The sequence below is a fragment of the Cynocephalus volans genome, chromosome 15, assembly GCF_027409185.1.
Source record: "Cynocephalus volans isolate mCynVol1 chromosome 15, mCynVol1.pri, whole genome shotgun sequence".
Classification (NCBI taxonomy): domain Eukaryota; kingdom Metazoa; phylum Chordata; class Mammalia; order Dermoptera; family Cynocephalidae; genus Cynocephalus; species Cynocephalus volans.
Window position 1 is genome coordinate 24,593,257 of NC_084474.1, and position 17,699 is coordinate 24,610,955.

Genomic DNA, 17,699 nt, shown 5'->3' on the forward strand with positions numbered 1-17,699 from the left:
GAAAAAGAACTCTTAGAACTTATACGTGAATTTAGCAAGGTTGCAACACACAAAAATCAATCGTATTTCTATAAAATCAGCAATGAACTGGAAACCAAAAGTTTAAAAACAGTACTATTTATAATAGCTCTCCCTAAAGTGAAATTCTTAAGTAAAAACCTACAGAATATATACTGAAAAAAATACTAACGAGAAATCAAAGAAGAACTAAAGAACAGGAGAAACATACTATGTTCATGGATTGTAAGACTCAAAACAGTAAAGATGTCAATTTTCCCCAAATTGATCTACAGATTTAATCCACTGTCATTCAAAATTCCAGCAGGATTTTCTGCACATAAATAAGCAGATTCTAAAATTTACAAGGAAAGGCTACCTAGCTAGCATAGACAAAACGATTGTTTTTTTTGTTTTTTTTTTTTTGACGGGTAAGGGGATCGCAACCCTTGGTACGGTGTGGTCTGCACCACACTCACCCAGTGAGCACACCGGCCATCCCTATGTAGGATCTGAACATGCGGCCTTGGCGCTACCAGCGCCACACTCTCCCAAGTGAGCCACAGGGCTGGCCCAGAACAGACTTCTTATACATGCTAACAATTTGGATTAATCTCAAAGGCATGCTGAGTGAATGAAGCTGGTCTCAAAAGTTCACATACTATATGATTCTATTTATACAACATTCTTAAAATGACAAAACTATAGTGACAGAGAACAGAAAGTTGTCTACCAGGAATTAGGGATGCAAGTAAGGGTGTCACTATAAAAAGATAGCATGAGGGAGGTTTTTTTTGGGTGCCAGAACTGTTCTGTATCCTGACTGTGGTAGAAGTTACACAAATCTTCATGTGTTAAAATTCATGGAACTGTACACCAAAAAAGAAAGTCAATTTTACTGTATGTTAATGTAAAAAAAAAAAAAATTAAAAAGCAAAATAAGATGCACAGGCCTGTTCCCAGACTTGATGAATAAGGATCTCCAGTAATGCAATATAGTTGGCTGCATTTTTAAGAAGTTCCATAGGTGATGTTAGTGTACATGCAAGGACGAGAACTTCTGTTTTAACTCCTTAAATTTGATTTCTCCATCCTTTCTGCTACTTCTTTAGATCGGGCCCTGATTTTCCATCAGGCCTTTGGCTCCAATGCATCTTCTACATGGTGCCAGAATGACTTTTGACAGAATAATGTTCAAGCTCTGTGGCATGTCACACAAGACCCTCCACAATTTGGACCCTGTATACCACTACCATCTCTCCATATGCCCTTCCTTGCATTCCACACTCCAACAATAAAGGAACACTGTGAACCCCTGAAAATACCTATTTCATACCTATAGGCTTTTGCTCAAACTGTGCCCTCTGCCTGAATTCCACCCCACGACCAATTTGCCTAGCAAGTACCTTTCAAGACTGCCTCAGTCATATGTTCTTTGTCATCTCCAAGAAGTCTTCTCTGTATTTCCAGGCTAAGATAATTACTCTTCTCTATTCCCATAGTTTCCTCCGGCTGCTACTATCACAACACTTCCCTTATTATATTGAAACTCTCTAATATGTTCATCTCCTTCAATTTGCTCCTTAACAGCAAAGACCATATTTTATATCTATATTCCACAGGCTTAGCATAAAATCTGGAACAAATAGGGACTTAAATATTTCTTAAAGAAAGTAATAAATGAGAGAATAAATTTACCAGGTAACTTACTACGTATCTCCTTTTCTCCAAAAGGACCTAAGTAGCTAACTATATGTTAGTAACACCTAATCCTCTATCTACAGCTCAGATGTCTCCCCTAAGCTTCTATCATGTTATGGACTACTATCAACTAAACATCTTTACTTAGATGTCCCACATGCGTCTCAAACTCAATTTAACCATAACTGAATCCATTTCCTTCCTTAACCCCTTTATCTCAAATGTACTTATTTTCTTATACTACCATTTTTGGTGAACAGATCCACAGCCCAAAATCACCTCATTTGAAACTTCAGAATCATCCTCATTTTTCAGACCCAAACAGTTATGAAGTCCTGAGATCTAAGCTTTCCATATTCAGTGTCTCAGGTTCAAGCCCTTGTTTCTTCAAATCTGGACTGTGGCAACAGTTTATTAATATAATGGTCTTGCTGCCTGCAGTTCTGAATCCCAGCAATCTATTTTTCATAATGCCAACAGAGTGATTTTTCTGAAATGCAACATCATTATTTCACTCCTTTGCTTGGCACCCTACTGGCTATAAGAAATTGTCTAGTCTCCTTAGCATGACAGAAAAGGTCTTCAATGATCTGGCCCCTGCTTTCTTTCCCAGATTATACCCCATACTCATACTGAAATTCCTGCAGTTCCCTAAGAGCAGCCATGCTTTTTCACACCTCTGTGCTTAAGCAATTAGTTCTGTCTGTAATGTTCTTCTACATCCTACTCAGCTGGTGATCTCCCAAGCCTAAGGTCTAGGGCGACTGCTCTATAAAGCTGTACCTGACCCACTCCCACTACTACTCCTGGAAAAAACTGATCAATTTCTTCCTTTAGGTTTCTATCAACTTCATACATGTCTACCACAGCACCTATATATCACTTATAAAAGCTATTTATTGCAAATCTGTCTCCCCCCAGGAGACTATAAGCTCCTTAAAGACAGGGACCATGTACCAATATTCCCTAGTTTTTCTAGTATCTAAAACAATTGTAAGACAAAATGAAGGTATTCAAGAAATAAATAGTGAAGGCTAAAAAAGTATCTTCATATTGGTTTTTAACCCTGTGGTAAAATCAGAGTTCATAATAACAAAATATAATATAGAAAACATTAGGCTGTCCCAAATAGCCACACAGAGGCAAAATCCACTGATTTTATTTAACAGAAAATAGCTTATTAATGAACATTACCTCCCACATGCACAAAACAATCTGTCTCACAAGTTATAATGAGTGCTTATACCCTCTAAATAATAATATTGTTCCTAAATGTAAGTAAAGAAGGTTGTTGTTAATAATTTTTCACCTCACCATTCTGTACCTTTCTATCTATTCTATCTCTCCTACCCACAGCCTCATGCTACCCTTGTGTTAAAGAAGCCTCTATCACGTCTATCCCAGTTCTACCATGTCCTGTAATGTCCCATGTTCCAAAATTAATCCATTCTCTCCCATTATTTCAGTTCAAATCTTTCATTCTCTCAGTGGAACAAAACTCAGCTAAATGTTAATGCAAGAAAGCACTCTCCAGAACTCTATGGACAACAACAACATATAAATAACTAATATGTCTAATATGTTTACTATTCCCACATAAAGATTATCTGCATTTTAAGAGGTAGTAATAAATGCAAATTAATATTAAATTGGTATAATATGGGAGAAGATTTTTGAGAAATTTCCCAATGGACAAGGAAGTGAAGTAAGACAGAAATTCATCTACTCAGGATTAAATGACTTGTAATCAAGTTATAAGGCAATGTGCAAATTTTAGCTCAGATTTCAGGAAAGCATTTATAATAATAAAATATGAGAACCAGAGAATATAAAACTTACAGTATTAATTTGTGGCTCAAATGAGATATATAGAAAATACTTGATTAGTAGCAGGTTGTATATTATTAAAAAGAACTTGGTATCCAACTCTAGAAAGGATGCAGATCTAAGAATTTGCAAAAGCAAATCTATGCCAGTTCACTAGCCTTTCTATAGACATCAAGAAAACTTATACTCTTTAATCAGTTTTTCATTCCTTTTCTGAATGTGTTGAGAAGATCTCAAAAGATATATACATGGAAATGAGATCTTCTGACATGTACATACCTTTCTTGGCTTAGGGTTTGTTATGGTTTGAATTTGGTTTATTCCCACCAAAAGTCATGTTGACGCTTGGTTCCCAATGTGGTGGTGTTGAAAGGTGGTGTCTTTATGAGTTGATTAGGTCCTTAAACTGTATTGATGTTTTTCTCACGAGACTGGATTAGTTCTCATGGAAATGGTTTAGTTCCTGCAAGAGCAGGTTGTCAGGATTTTTATAAAGCAACGTTGCCTCTGGTGTTTTCCCTCTTGCATGCACCTGCTTCCCCTTCCACTTCTTCCACGATATCACCATGTTGTGAAGCAGCACACGGTCCTCACCAGAAGCCAAGCAGATGCCAGTTCCATGCTCTTGGACTTTCCAGCTAACAGAATTGTGAGCCAAATAAACTTCTTTTCTTTATAAATTACCCAGCCTCAGGTATTTTGTTATAGCAACAATAAATGGATTAAGGCAGGGTTTTTTGAGGTGAAACCCGGCTTCTTTTGGTTTTGGAAGGTAACAATAACCAACAAGGTTCTCTCAAAAACACTTTTTAATTCTTATATAACACTTAGAGAGATTACCAGAGGTATGAATTATAAATACTTCCTAGTCAAAGGTATATGTGAGGCCAGTTATTCTGTCTTCATTTTGAGAAGTCAAAATGAGAAAGGTCATGATAGTATATCTGAAGAACAAAACAATTTCCTTCCTGTTATCATAAGCTAACGAGTAATGAAGCCCAGAGTACAATTAATTTCCAATTGATCCTAGTCAGGCATTCTCTAAGCAATACTGAAGACATTTAAATTGTCCCTTTGTTCACTACTAAGCTGACTTGCTGGTAAATAAATGTGACCATCAATCAATCATCTATATTTGATGTCGGCAACCTTCTTTCTTGATTTTGTTTTCTGCTTCAACAAGAAGCCCATTACTTATCTTCTGTGTGTATTTTCTTTTTCTTCTCTTACTATACACTTATATACCACAGGCTTGGGGAAGAAAATACGTAGATGATATTTTTGCATTTACAGAAAAGTTCTTTAGAAGCATATAGACTGTTCAATGATATATACTTCTAAGAACCTCATAAATATTCTATTGTAGTTCTACCACAAAACAAGACAGTGAAATGTGTTTCTTGATATGATTATATGTGTCAAAATTTCCTTGTATTTGAAACACTTTTTCTATGTATGCCTATACTTGCACATATTTGTTCTAAGAAAAATACTATTAGATAACCTGCTTTTCCACCCATTAATCTTTCCATATCAATAAATATATTTCCAGCACATTGCTACTCAGTGCTTTGTATAGTATTCCACTGCATGCACATAACATTATTTGTTTAATCAATCCCATATTGTTGACCACTTGGGCTATTTTCAACTTTTAGCAATTATAAACAGCACAATAATGAATAAACTTATACATATATCTTATAATACGTCTCTGATTATTTTCTAACAACAATTTACTGGAAATAGAATTTGAAATAAAGGAAATGAGAGAAAGGGGTGGATAGATGAAGGAGACAGGGAAAAGAGGAAAAAAAATAAGGGAACAAGGGAAAAAGAAAACAGAAAGAGAAGCAAGATAAGCCATATAATAAAAAGAAAGACATAAAACAGAATATCTAAGTTTATTAATAGAGTTGCTGTTCTATCATTTTAAGCAAACTCCTACTAGTTAAGGTTACCTTGTTACCTGGAAAATTCTCTTCCTTGCAATCTTAAGAAACTGAAATATTACAATTTATTTTCTGGAAGCTTATTTTCTCTGCTTGGATATTTATGGGATTAATTTTTTATCCTTAAAAGATATTGCTAGACTGACACACGTAAAGTCTCTTTACACTGAGTTTTTTTCTTCCTGAACTAAGGTAATTTGCACACACAGGTATTTCTTGGTGTAGAAGTTTTCTTCAATGTCTTTGATTATTGGTTTGCTTGCAATTTCTAATTTTTCTTTTATGTCTGGGGAAATGAATTATACATATGTTTACATAGTTTTATGTTCCTGTCCTCTATACGTAGCTCTTCTCTCTCATCCTTTTAGTTTCTTCTCATTCCTCCTGTGGTCTAGCAATAGATTGCCATCAATCTGTTTTCCTACAATGTAGTGAATTTTCCTCCATTTCTGCAATTTAGTTGTCATTTAGGAGGTCACATCAAGAGTTGTTAACTAGGTGCTAATTTGTATTTCAGGTTACCCTTTGATCATTTTTAAACTGTCTCAATTGCTTTAAAATATGTCTGTAAGAATCAAGAACGTTTTAATAGAGATTCTGAGGGTTTGAAAAGGAAGGAGAAAGATAAGGAGAATCAGGCAGGAAATAATCATAAAAGTGATGGTTCAAAAAGAAGGAACTGAAGTATTGTGATAACTTTTTAAATAAAAAATTGAAGATAAAAATAATAATTTAAAAAATTAAAATGGAAAGAACTGAAGAAAAGCAAACATCTTTGAGAATAGTTACAAACTCAAAGATATTTTAATTCTTATACACCTCCTAGAAAGCCAAATTATTAACAGTGACTGAAACAAAATATTTGCAGACATTAATTTACTAAATCAACAAAACCTTTACATTAAGAAGTTTTAGTCAAGCAAACTGGTGAGAGATATCTTAGTTACACAGAACAGCACTTAAACAAACATGAATGGCAAAATCAAACAAAGCTTCTTATTTGCTATTAATGAAAGATTATATTACTTTTATAAATGTTAAGGATAAAAAACGGCAGTGAGACAGTTGGTAGAAACTATTTGAGGGAATGTTAAAAAAATAAAGTGCTATTCAATTTAATAATACAAAGCTTAGAACTGCTTATATATTCATAATTTTAATTCAGTGATAAAACAGAAGATTAACCAACCTTTCTTAAAGACATTTTTCATTCAAGCCAAGAAAAATGAAGCAAAAAGAAAGAATTATAATGGTGATGATTCTGAGAACTTAACATTTTCTTAGGGAAACCAGAATCTTGCATATTAATTTGCATATTAATTTGTAATTTTTCTAGTGTCCTTTTGAAAAGTAAAAAAATTAAGAATTAAAAAAATTTGTTTTAGCTATTTCATTCAGAAAATAACTCAGGATAACCACAAATAAAAGTTGAAGACAATATACCTTGTCATATTCACTGACTTTTTAAGGGAAGCATATGCTATTATTATTAACAGAAGTACCTTTCCTTGTAATTTGCCATTCAGCAGTTTTCTCTAACAGCCATAGAAATGGAAGTTGAGAGTGGAAACAGAAAGAATAAAATGTTTTTGCTTCATATATACCAATACATGATTCATCACTGCATTTAAGAAAAAAAATATATTCTGATAATATAACTTTAATTTCTACCTTTATATCTTCTAGTAAGATCACTGTAGACACAGATTTACTATTTGATATAAAACTTCTACTCTCTAATGACTGTAAATACTTATCCTTGGGCACTGGTGTATATGTTCAAATCTTAATTATTAACTGCTAACTGGTATCAAACAATCTACACCTTATTTCTATCTACATTACCAGAATATATATGTACACAGTTCCTTTCTCATTTCTACAGATAAAAGCACAAAAGAAATTATACATAAGCTTTTGCTTGTTTGTCACTTCATTAAACACATTCTCAATTATCAGGAAAGAAATAAAACTTAGGGAATAGAAGCATGAAGATCACCCAAAAAGTAGATAAAACAAAAAAACTTCTTCCCGACTATAACTTTTCTAATGTACAAGAATAAAAGGTAAGCAAAACTGATTAAGTAATATGTTAAGATGCTAAGAGTGAGCATTACAGAGCTTAAAAGAAAATCTTAAAATTATGTGAAAAAAGCAAACAATATTATAAAAACAAATATACGAAACAATGAAGGCTGTGTAGGCTCTAAGGTTGCCAACCTTGCCAAACAGAAAGTCAAACTCCAAACTCTCCAAAATGCACATAATAATAGTACATAGGGCATACAGGGTTGTTTGGAGGTCTAATTGAGATAAAGCCAATAAAGTATTTAATCGGCACAGAATCTGCATACAGTGAACACTCAATAAATGTTAGCCATTTCTTTTCCTCTTTCTATTGCATTAGAAATTAAACAGCTCAACTTTTTAAATAATATAACTGTGCATGTGTGCACACACTCCTGTATATGTGTATGCAGAATAAAGTCTAGAAAAAATACTTCAAAAAGTTAACTGTATTTCAATGAGGTAACACTTTATACCAACTAAAATGGCTAAAATAAAAAAGACAAACAATAATAAAGGATGAAGAGGATGTAGAGAAATGAGAACCCTCATATATTACTGGTGCATATGTAAAATGATGCAGGCAATCTGGAAAACAATTAGCAGTTTCTTAAAAAGTTAAACATAACTTATCGTAAGGCCCAGCAATTCCACTCCTAGGTTTTTCTACCCAAAAGAAATAAAAAATGTATAACCACACAAAGACTTACACACAAATATTCATAGCAGCATTATTCATCCAACCCAAATGTCCATCAAATAGTGAATGGATAAGCAAAATGGGGTATGTGCAAACAATGGAATACTATTCATCAATAAAAAGAAATGAAGTAATGATACATGCTACAACAAATGAAGCTCAAAAGCATGCTGAGGGAAAGAAACCAGGCCCAAAAGACCACCTATGTATATTTGCATTTATATGAAATGTCCAGAAAAAGTAAATCTATAGACAGAAAGTGGAATTAGTGGATGCCTGAAGCTGGGGGTGGTAACAAGGATTAACTGTAAATAGGCACGAGGGATCATATTGGGGTGATGGGGTGATCTCAAACTGGATTATGGTAATGACTATACAACTCAATAAATTTACTTAAAATGGATAAATCTTACAGTATGCAAATTATACCTCAATAAAGTTGTTTTTAAAAGCTGACAGTGGTTATCTCCAGCTAACAGTATCATGGAGATTATTTTTGAGTTTTACTTTTGAAATTGGTTTGAAGAAAAAGATTTGTTTATAAAAAATAAAGACTAAATTATTAAATTTATTGGAATTATAAAAGTAAACAGACTAAGTAAAGGCCAGAAGGATTCTACTCTGTATAAAGTGCTTGGACCTCATGATATCTACTTTTGCTGCTTATATTTTTTCATTTCTTAGCAAAGTTCTAGATAGTCAAGGGTTGTTAAACGGTTGATTAAGTCAAGTCTCACTGTATACATTTTTGGATTCAAAGTTGAGAGAGAAAAATCAATGGCCTTACATGGAGTTTCCTAAAAATACTGCCTGAGGTAATACTATAATATAAAATATTTTAAAGATTGTTTTTCACAACCTTTTCTAAAAGATAACATAGGCTATATTGACCAATTTAGTTATATCAAGTCTAAATCTAAGCAAAACAAATATCAAAAGCAGAACACAAAACTTTTAAATACTTTGGCCCAGGACTCTTTTTAAAGAAGTTTTTCAAGAGACTCTACTTACACACTAAAGCCTCAGAATAACTGCTTTCTAGATTCATAAATAATCAGAGATGACAGTATTTGATTGTGTAAACATATACATGGTACACTCTATAAATGGAAGCTCAAATAAAGAAATCAAACTGGGTTTGAAAAGTTAGGATAAAGTAAACTTTCATTAGTTTCCTAGGGTTGCCTTAACAAATTACCATAAATGTGGTGGGTTAAAACAACAGAAATTTATTCTCTCATCGTTCTGATGGCCAGAAGCTCAAAATCACAGTAACTGAAGGCTCTAGGAAAGAATGCTTCCTTGCCTCCTCCTGGCTTCTTGTGGCTACTGGCTGGCATTCCTTGGCTTGTAGCAGCAAACTCCAATCTACACCTCCACTTTCACATGGCCTTCTTCCTTTGTGTGCTTCTGTGTCCCCTGCTCTTCTTATAAGAACAACAGTCACTGGATTTAGAACCCACCCTAAATCCAAGATGATTTCATTAAAAGATCCTTAACTAATTATGCCTGCAAAGTTCCTATTTCAGAAGAGAACCAGACAAGTGAAAGGGTCATTCTCCATGGAAAAAAACCTCACTGAAAAAAAAATCTGACAACTCAAATTTGAAATTGTTTTTGTCACTGTCAGTAGAAAATATCCTATTACATCATCAAGAAATTAATCATTAAAAAATTTTAGTATACATGTAAAAGGCAGAATGAAAATATTTTACTATATAAAAATCCATTTTCCAAAGGCTTTCTCTCTCTCCTGGTGTTCCCCACTGAGGTGAATGCCATCTCAAGCCACCCCTTGCAACTCTGGCCACAAGGATGGATATCCTCTTTGTCATTCTTCCAACCCATCAGCAAATCCTGTGGACTCCTTTAAAATATATTCCAAACGCAAACAATTCTCACCCCTTCCACTACCACCAGCCTAGTTGAAGTCTCCATCATCTCTGGCCAGAGTGAGACTTTTAAAGATGTAAATATGCTATGTCATCCCCCTGTTCTAATCTCTCCAGTGGCTTCCACAGTTAGAATAAAATCCCAAATTTGCTTTCTTCTCCTACCACTTCCCTTCTCACTCTCCCCCAGCCACACAGTCCTCCTTACATCCCAGAACATACCACGTCTTGCTGTTCCCTCTGCTTCTGTTTCATCCAGGTATTTGAAAGGCTAAATCCCTCACTTGTCAATTCTCTATTCTAATGCCACCTCACAGAGAGGCCATTCCTGACAATCCTATCTAAAGTAGCACTCCTACCCTTTACCCTTCTGAACTATTTCTTCAGGGAACAATTTGACAAAATAATATATATTAGGTAAGTTTGTTACTATCACCCTCATTCCACTACAATGTAAGTTCCATGAGAGCATGTCTGGTTCACTGTGGTATTCCCAGCACTGCAGCAGTATCCAGCACATACTCATATGAAGAGTTCAACAAATATCCAAATGAAGACTACACCTAGTTTGGGATGGTAACAATAATTTACTCAGGTATTTTTCCTTTTCAAATAGCCCTCTTCCATTATGTGAGGAATATTATGAAAAATATTTACCCAAATTATTTCCCATTCATAATTTTCTCTGTAAGTTAAACATTATCAGGGGAGACAAGCTAGTTACCTGCCACTAGATGGGGTGAGAAAGAAAGAGCTAGTCAGCAAACAGTCCTCCAATCTTGATCATTCCAACTGCTCCTTATTTCTGACTTTCTTCTCCTTCCTATACCATGAACAGGACTACTGCTTTCTCAAAACACGTGACTCTTCTGGAGGATGGTCTCATCTGTAGTTAGAGCTACTGTATCTACTTTGCTGTTCTTCCTCCTTAAACAGTGTCCCAAAGTAAGTTCCAAGGAATGATATGTCCTAGGTGTGTTAACTGCATTAACAGACACTGAAAAAGGGTCAAGTAAATTTAGAAAAAACTTCATTAAACAAAATCGAGAAGGTTTATTTCTTGGAGGATTTTTCAGAATCTTAACTATGCTCATGTGCACTGTGAATCTGCAAAATGGAAAGAGATTATACACTGTAATCCAAACATTTTTTCAACCCAAACTTATTTAATTCAAAGAGTTTCTCTAAGAACTTGTGCTCTACCACCTTTATTTTTTTCCAAAGCTATCCTGGAGCAAGGATCCTTAAAACCAATCTGAAATGTGAAAGAAAAGAACAAATACAAATAGAATCTTTCTATCAGTCATTTCATTGATTATACTCTTCTTTCCCAGCCATCTCAAAAATTCACGCATCCTGACTTACTGAAAACATCTTTTACTTTAGCTATCAAGGAAGGCTTAAAAGGAGACTGGCTAATGGATTTAAATTATAATTAAAATGTTCACTGTTTGCAGAATGTTGTTTGGGGATGTCTTTTTTTTAAAATTATTTTATTTTATTTTTTTAAATAAATGGTGATGTGACAAAAATTAATAAAGTTACCAAAAGTAGAATAAAACCAGGGCCAAAAGCAATCACGTAATTTCCCCTCTACCTACATATTCCTTTTTTTATAATACCAACCAAAATAAGGGTGAAATTAAAGGAGCAGAAGAAAGCAAGTTCTGTAAAGTTTGAGTCTCAATATTATATTTACATTTCTGGGGGAAACTATAATTATAGGTAACAGACTTTTATTATATAAAAAAATTAACTCAGTAGATCACTTTACAATATGATGAACATAAATTCATACCCTATCTGAAGCAAAATTACTTTCCTAACAATTCTCTTTCTCTACCATTCTCCCATATCCCTGCAGGGAACCTTCTTCTGTTTTCACTCCTATTCCATATCAGCATCAGTTTCCAAACTTGAACTCTTTCATACTAACATTTGCAGGATGCCTTCGTAGAAATCCGATGTCGGAAGGCAGAAGTTTAACAACTCACAACCCCAACATCAAAGAAACTCATGAAACTTAGAGGCCTGATTTGAATATATCCCAACTGCACCCTCCCCAAGAGACTAACAATCCACCTTCAAGCCCAATCCCGCAACAATCCCAAATTCTTTGAAACTAAAAATAACTCAGCTGTTGTCTCCTCTGCCAGCAGATGGCCAGACTATTTTTAATTCAGGATTCTGGAGAGCAGGAATGGATCAGGCTAAGCTAGGGCAGCCTAGACGCCCTCACTCTGCAGAGCTTAGCGTTCACTGCAGAAAGCTGTAGTAGGGCAAGTACCAAGAGAGGGCAACCTGGAGCCGTTCCTGGGTCCCTGGGCTTCACGTCAATTGTAACAACATGGGAGATGGGGGCAGAGTATTTTATTTTTATTTAACCTTTCTTCAAAGTAAAGTCTGACATGTAGACAATTTGAAAAAAGTTTTAAATAACCCTGCATACCCTTTAAAGGTTTATTTATTTCCCATTTTGTGAAAAAAAAGTTCCTCTATGTAGTATCTTTATGAATGGATTTTGTTTTAATGAAGTAAAATTTCCCCCAATCTAGATGTTTCCTAAAAGTTACACTTTTTAACAACAACAAAAAAATAGTTTTCTTAGGAATACATGATAAGCTATAACTACATGATTATTATTTACAGAAAACCTATTTACAATTGGTCATTATGATAAAAGACGACTGAATGAATTTCAAATACCAGTGCTCTGAAAAATACTCACATGCCAAAAAGATGATCTTCAAACGAAAAAAGGATTAAAAGTCTGACATACTATATATTTTCTTGTTTACTGTCCATCTCCCTTCAGCTCCATAGTAGATGCTCAATAAATATTTGAGGGGAGAATGAATACAGGCAGGTGCATTCAAAAAAACATTAACAACACCTACAAAATGACCTCTGTACCCCCACCATCTAACCCCACCCACTCACAATCTATAAACCAGGGATGATCAAACCAGTTTACTTTCCCATCTGTTTGGTGGCCATGCCCATTATCAAGAGACCAGGGTGGGTCTGGCCCAGGTCTCAATAGTGAAGAGGAGAGGAGGGGTCTGTAATAGTTTCCAGGGACAATCCATATTTGGGGATACCATCCTACTGTACGACATTATACTTCTGCAAAAATGAAATGGGTTATCACTATCAATTTATATTTGGGTGATAATGTAGATGAATGACTTGAAGGTGAAAAACAAAGTTCACCAGGGATTAGCTACTATGAGATTGTTCACTGAGATTTTGCTTTGTAGGAGGCTAAATATATCTTTTATGAAATGTGGGGAAAAACACCTTTTAAACTCAAGTAAACAAAGTACTCTGGTGCTCATCCCCTGCCCGGAGTCACATTCCTCATAATAAGGAATTTTATTCTTTATGACTTATGGAACGGGCAAAAAAATAAAAACTAGCAAAATCTGGACTAGACAACAATGGTATGGCTGGCACATACAGCACCAAGTAATTCTTAAGTCTAGAAATGGTAAGGACCTTTAGGGAGCTATAGGCCTCTAAAGATACCAATCAAAAGTGGGAATAATACTCAATGCATGAGTTAACAGAACAGTACATTCAAATTTATGGCACATTAGAGGGGATAGGACTATATAATCATTAGGTTCAATACTCTAATCTTACAGAGAAGGAACTTAAGGCCCAGGAACTTGTCTAATAATACTACAATGGAACAGAACTGGGATTTAAACCCAGGACACCAGACTCTTTCTAGTGAGCTCACCATTAAAGCATGCTTACTTATGTTAGCATTTTGGAGAGGGAAAAAATATACATATACCCAACACACTCCATTTCTTCAGTTTGATACTTATAATCTAGCATATTAAAAACATATTCTAACATGGAAAATCTGAATTCTCAAAAACTAAAATTTTGTTTTGGTGGCAGGCCAGTACAGGGATCTGAATCCTTGACCTTGATGTGATCAGCACCACCCTCTTACCAAGAGAGCTAACTGTGCAGCACTCAAAAACTAAAATTTAATTAGAGTCTCTTAAGTTCTTTAACCCGCAAGTTATTCATAAACCTACATGCAACAATTCTTTTAAAAATCCTAAAATCACTCCTTCCCTCATTCTACCCCTATTCAGTAATTACTCCCTTTAGGATCCAGATATAAATCCAATTTTTACCACTATACAACTATCTTCTAGTACACCTGGAACAGTCTTTTGTTAGCTACAAGGATAACAAAACGAGAAATTCTGATCCATGAAGGGGGCGAAAAACTAAACAGATTCAAAATGTTTAAGATGAAATTTCTTTGATAATGTTTTTCACAACACCAATTTTAAGGCCCCAGAAATGGAGGGAAAAAACTGTACAGCATGGTATAGCAAGATAAATAGTAGTCTTTTACTTACTTTAATAATCAAAATGCAAAGTTGCTTTAAGCTGTCCTGACTCCTTACTTTAGCATACATTTAAGTTATTACGCATTTTCTCCCTTCAAGAACTATTTTTTCCGATGCCCATTTAACAAGCTTCGTTTTCTTGCCAATTTGACCTAGTCTATTTCCGGTGCTATAAAATAAAGTGTAAGCATGAGGAATTCATCTTTGTGTTAAATGTCCTGATCTCTCCTTAAACGACTTTTACGTCTGATGGAGGCAACAGATTTATCAGTGCTCCCCCTTTTAACAATTCCTTATCTGTCCGCCCTCGCTCGTTACAGGTATTATTTGGATTTTCCCTGCTGCGGGCTTCCTTGCACTAGATCTCTTCCGTCTGAACTATAAATCACAATTCAAGCTTGTGAGCAGCTGCAACTGTCCAGACATGTGGCTGGTGGGTGTCACTGTCTTCTTCATTTTCCCCATTGCAAACCATCCCTTCCCTTGTGATATAAAGCCAATTTATCTAAAGATTCTTTCCTTCCCCGCTTTCATACCGCCACCACCACCCCTTAACCTCTGGTCTTGTTCTTCCAGGTCAGTCCAGTCAGATACAACATTACTCTATGTTTTTCCTGTGGCGGAGGCGGAGAGATGTCAGAACGGGCTGCACCTCTCGCAAATCCCTTCTCAACACTGTCAACAAGGGAACAACTTCAGCCGGTCTTCCCGAAGTACCACGCCAAACGATAAAGTTATTGTAATTACGATACGGAACCCTTCCCACGCCCAATCTTGACATATCGGCCCCACCTCAATTTCCAACCTGATAAACAACAGCTCATCTTCTGTTTCATCACAAAGGGTGATATCCTGTCCACACCGCACGGCCCACCAACGAAACCCTCTCACACTCTCAAGTTGATCTCTCGAAACCAGGTGCCCCATGATCCCAAGCCCGGCTGCGTTCCCCGAGCCCGGCTAACTGCCTCCCTCCCGCACCCCGCCTGTGCCCCACATCCAGCCGAGTTGCTGTCAACTCCAACCAGGCAGCAGAGAGCTCCGCGAGGGCTCCCTGAGGTCAGCGGCGCCGGCCTAGGACAGCCCCCAAGCGACCCCACCTCCCGTGGGCCGCCACCCGCATTCCACCCCCCGTGTCCCCCGGCCTCCTCCCCGCTCACCTAACGCCACCTCGCACGCTTTGCGCAGCTGGGAGTGATGCGCCTTCTTCACTTCCTTGTCGGCCAAAATCTTCTCCAGGGCCCGGGTCAGGAACATGTTCTTCGTCTTCTTCCCCTCATACATGGACGCAGAGAAGGAGGCGGCTGCTCCTCCGACCCGCGGCTCCTGGCGGCTGGAGGGGAGGAGGAGGAGGAGGAAGAGACGAGAGAAAGAAGAGGGGGTGGATGTGGGGGAGAGGAGGTGTGCAGGGCAGCGGCAGAATCACCAAGGGGCGGGAGAGCGGGTCCAGCCGCGGTGCCGGCGAGGGGCGTCGAGGTCCTCCCCGCTCCGGAGAGGCCGCCCCTCGAAGGCCGCGCCCGTCGGGCCTCCGCTTCTCCTTCGCCCGGGGGTCGCTTCCCGGCCGCCCCCCTCACTCGTCCCTCCGGCCCGGCGGCGGCGGCGAGGGAGCCCGACGCGGGCGGCCGTCTGCCGGGGGCCGAGGGACGAGGTGGCGGCGGTAGCTCAGAGGCCCGGCGAGAACAGGGCTGCCCTGGCGACTGGGAGGATTAGCACCCTCCGCGGCCGCGGACTGGCCTCCATCACCGCCGACCTGCCCTAGCCGCCATGTTGGGAGGAAACGACGCGTCACGCAGCGGCCGAACGGCTGCAGAGGAGGAAGCGGCGGTGGCGACGCTGCCTGCCCAGAGCTGCCGCGGCGCCGGGAGGCAAGGGGCGGAGGGCGGCGCGGGAGGAGCGGCCCGAGCCGCAGCGCTACGGCGGCCCGGCGGGGCCTCGCCGCCTCCCGCGTTCTCCTGGAGGGCGGCGTGGGGTGTGGCGGGCGCCCTGCGGCGCCGCGCCCGGCACTTCGGGCTCCTCGGGAAGGCCCCGCTGCGTGGCCAGGCAGCCACCGACGCCCTTGTTCCCGCCGGGTGAACGGGACTCCTGGCAACGCTGCACCCGCTTCTCCAACTTTCTGGAGATCCCGTCGGTGGAAGCGCAGTTCCCTCCGTTCCAGGGGTTACAGAAACACCCACATCGCCCGTTTTCAGCCGCACTGGGTTTCCAGCTGCCGCGCTCGACTCTGAATTTTGTTCCCAGGTGCTCGAAACTGCTATCTAGAACCGTGCCCTCCCACTGCCTCACGGAGGACTCTTTTTTAGGAGAAGTAAGCTAAAACTAATTGACAAGATTTCAGGATTCAGGATCCTTTTCTCTGTAGGATAAATCGGTAAACTCACTCCGAAGTTAAGGCGAATACTCTGGTTGAGGTCCCTGTGTTTCTGTACCTTAAATAGTAAGATTCAGTCCAGCTTCAGACTGGAAAAGCTTTAAGTACAAACAACGCACGTGACCACGTGTCTGCTTTAGTACCAAAGACGAATTCAAATTTCTGCCGTATTTCTTTCCCTCTGAGCAGAAAATGGTAAAGAATATCATCAAAATATATGCAAACAACTTACGTGGTGACCTAGGGGTACATCTCCAAGTTCCAAGCTATTGTGTGGCTCTATCAAGACCGGGTCCCTAATGGTTAGAAAATGTCTTTCACTTCTATTCCATTAGATTGCTTTGATTATGGACTTGTCCTAATGCAACCAGCCAAAGCCAAGGATGGTGAAGACAAGATTTGGGACAGGCTAAAAACCATAGGAAATAAAAATGGAAAACTTGAAGGTGACCCTGAATCAGAGTGGACAAACAATTTTTAAAACCTTATTGTCCTGAGAAACGAATCTATAAATTCATTAATTTTGTTTTAAGGACTATCTCTAAATTGCTGGAAATTCGAGTTTCATTACACTTCTAGATCAGAAATAATATTGCCTTCTATGTACACTCCAACAGAGTACAGACTTTTTGAGAACAAGCTCCATTTCTAATTTATCTTTGATGCTTCACAATGCCTGTGTTGTGCTGGGTACTGTTGAAAGTACTAGCTGATCACCAAATGCATTTACTCCCATTCCTCAGGAAAGAGGCACATTGCATTCCCAGCCTCCCTTGCAGTTGTGGCCATTCAGGCTTACCCTATTAAAAACACACA

The 17,699-nt window shown here is 38.2% G+C and overlaps 1 protein-coding gene across 1 annotated transcript in view; it reads right to left on the reverse strand.

Moving 5' to 3' along the window:
• The window catches only part of ARFGEF1 (ADP ribosylation factor guanine nucleotide exchange factor 1), a 137,923-nt gene extending 121,520 nt beyond the window's left edge, over positions 1–16,403 (reverse strand). Inside the window, exon 1 of the mRNA XM_063080169.1 lies at positions 15,676–16,403. Within this exon, the coding sequence (XP_062936239.1) occupies positions 15,676–15,799 (124 nt within the window). The 5' untranslated portion in view covers positions 15,800–16,403. The remainder of the gene's footprint in view (positions 1–15,675) is intronic.
• Positions 16,404–17,699: the final 1,296 nt, after the last annotated feature.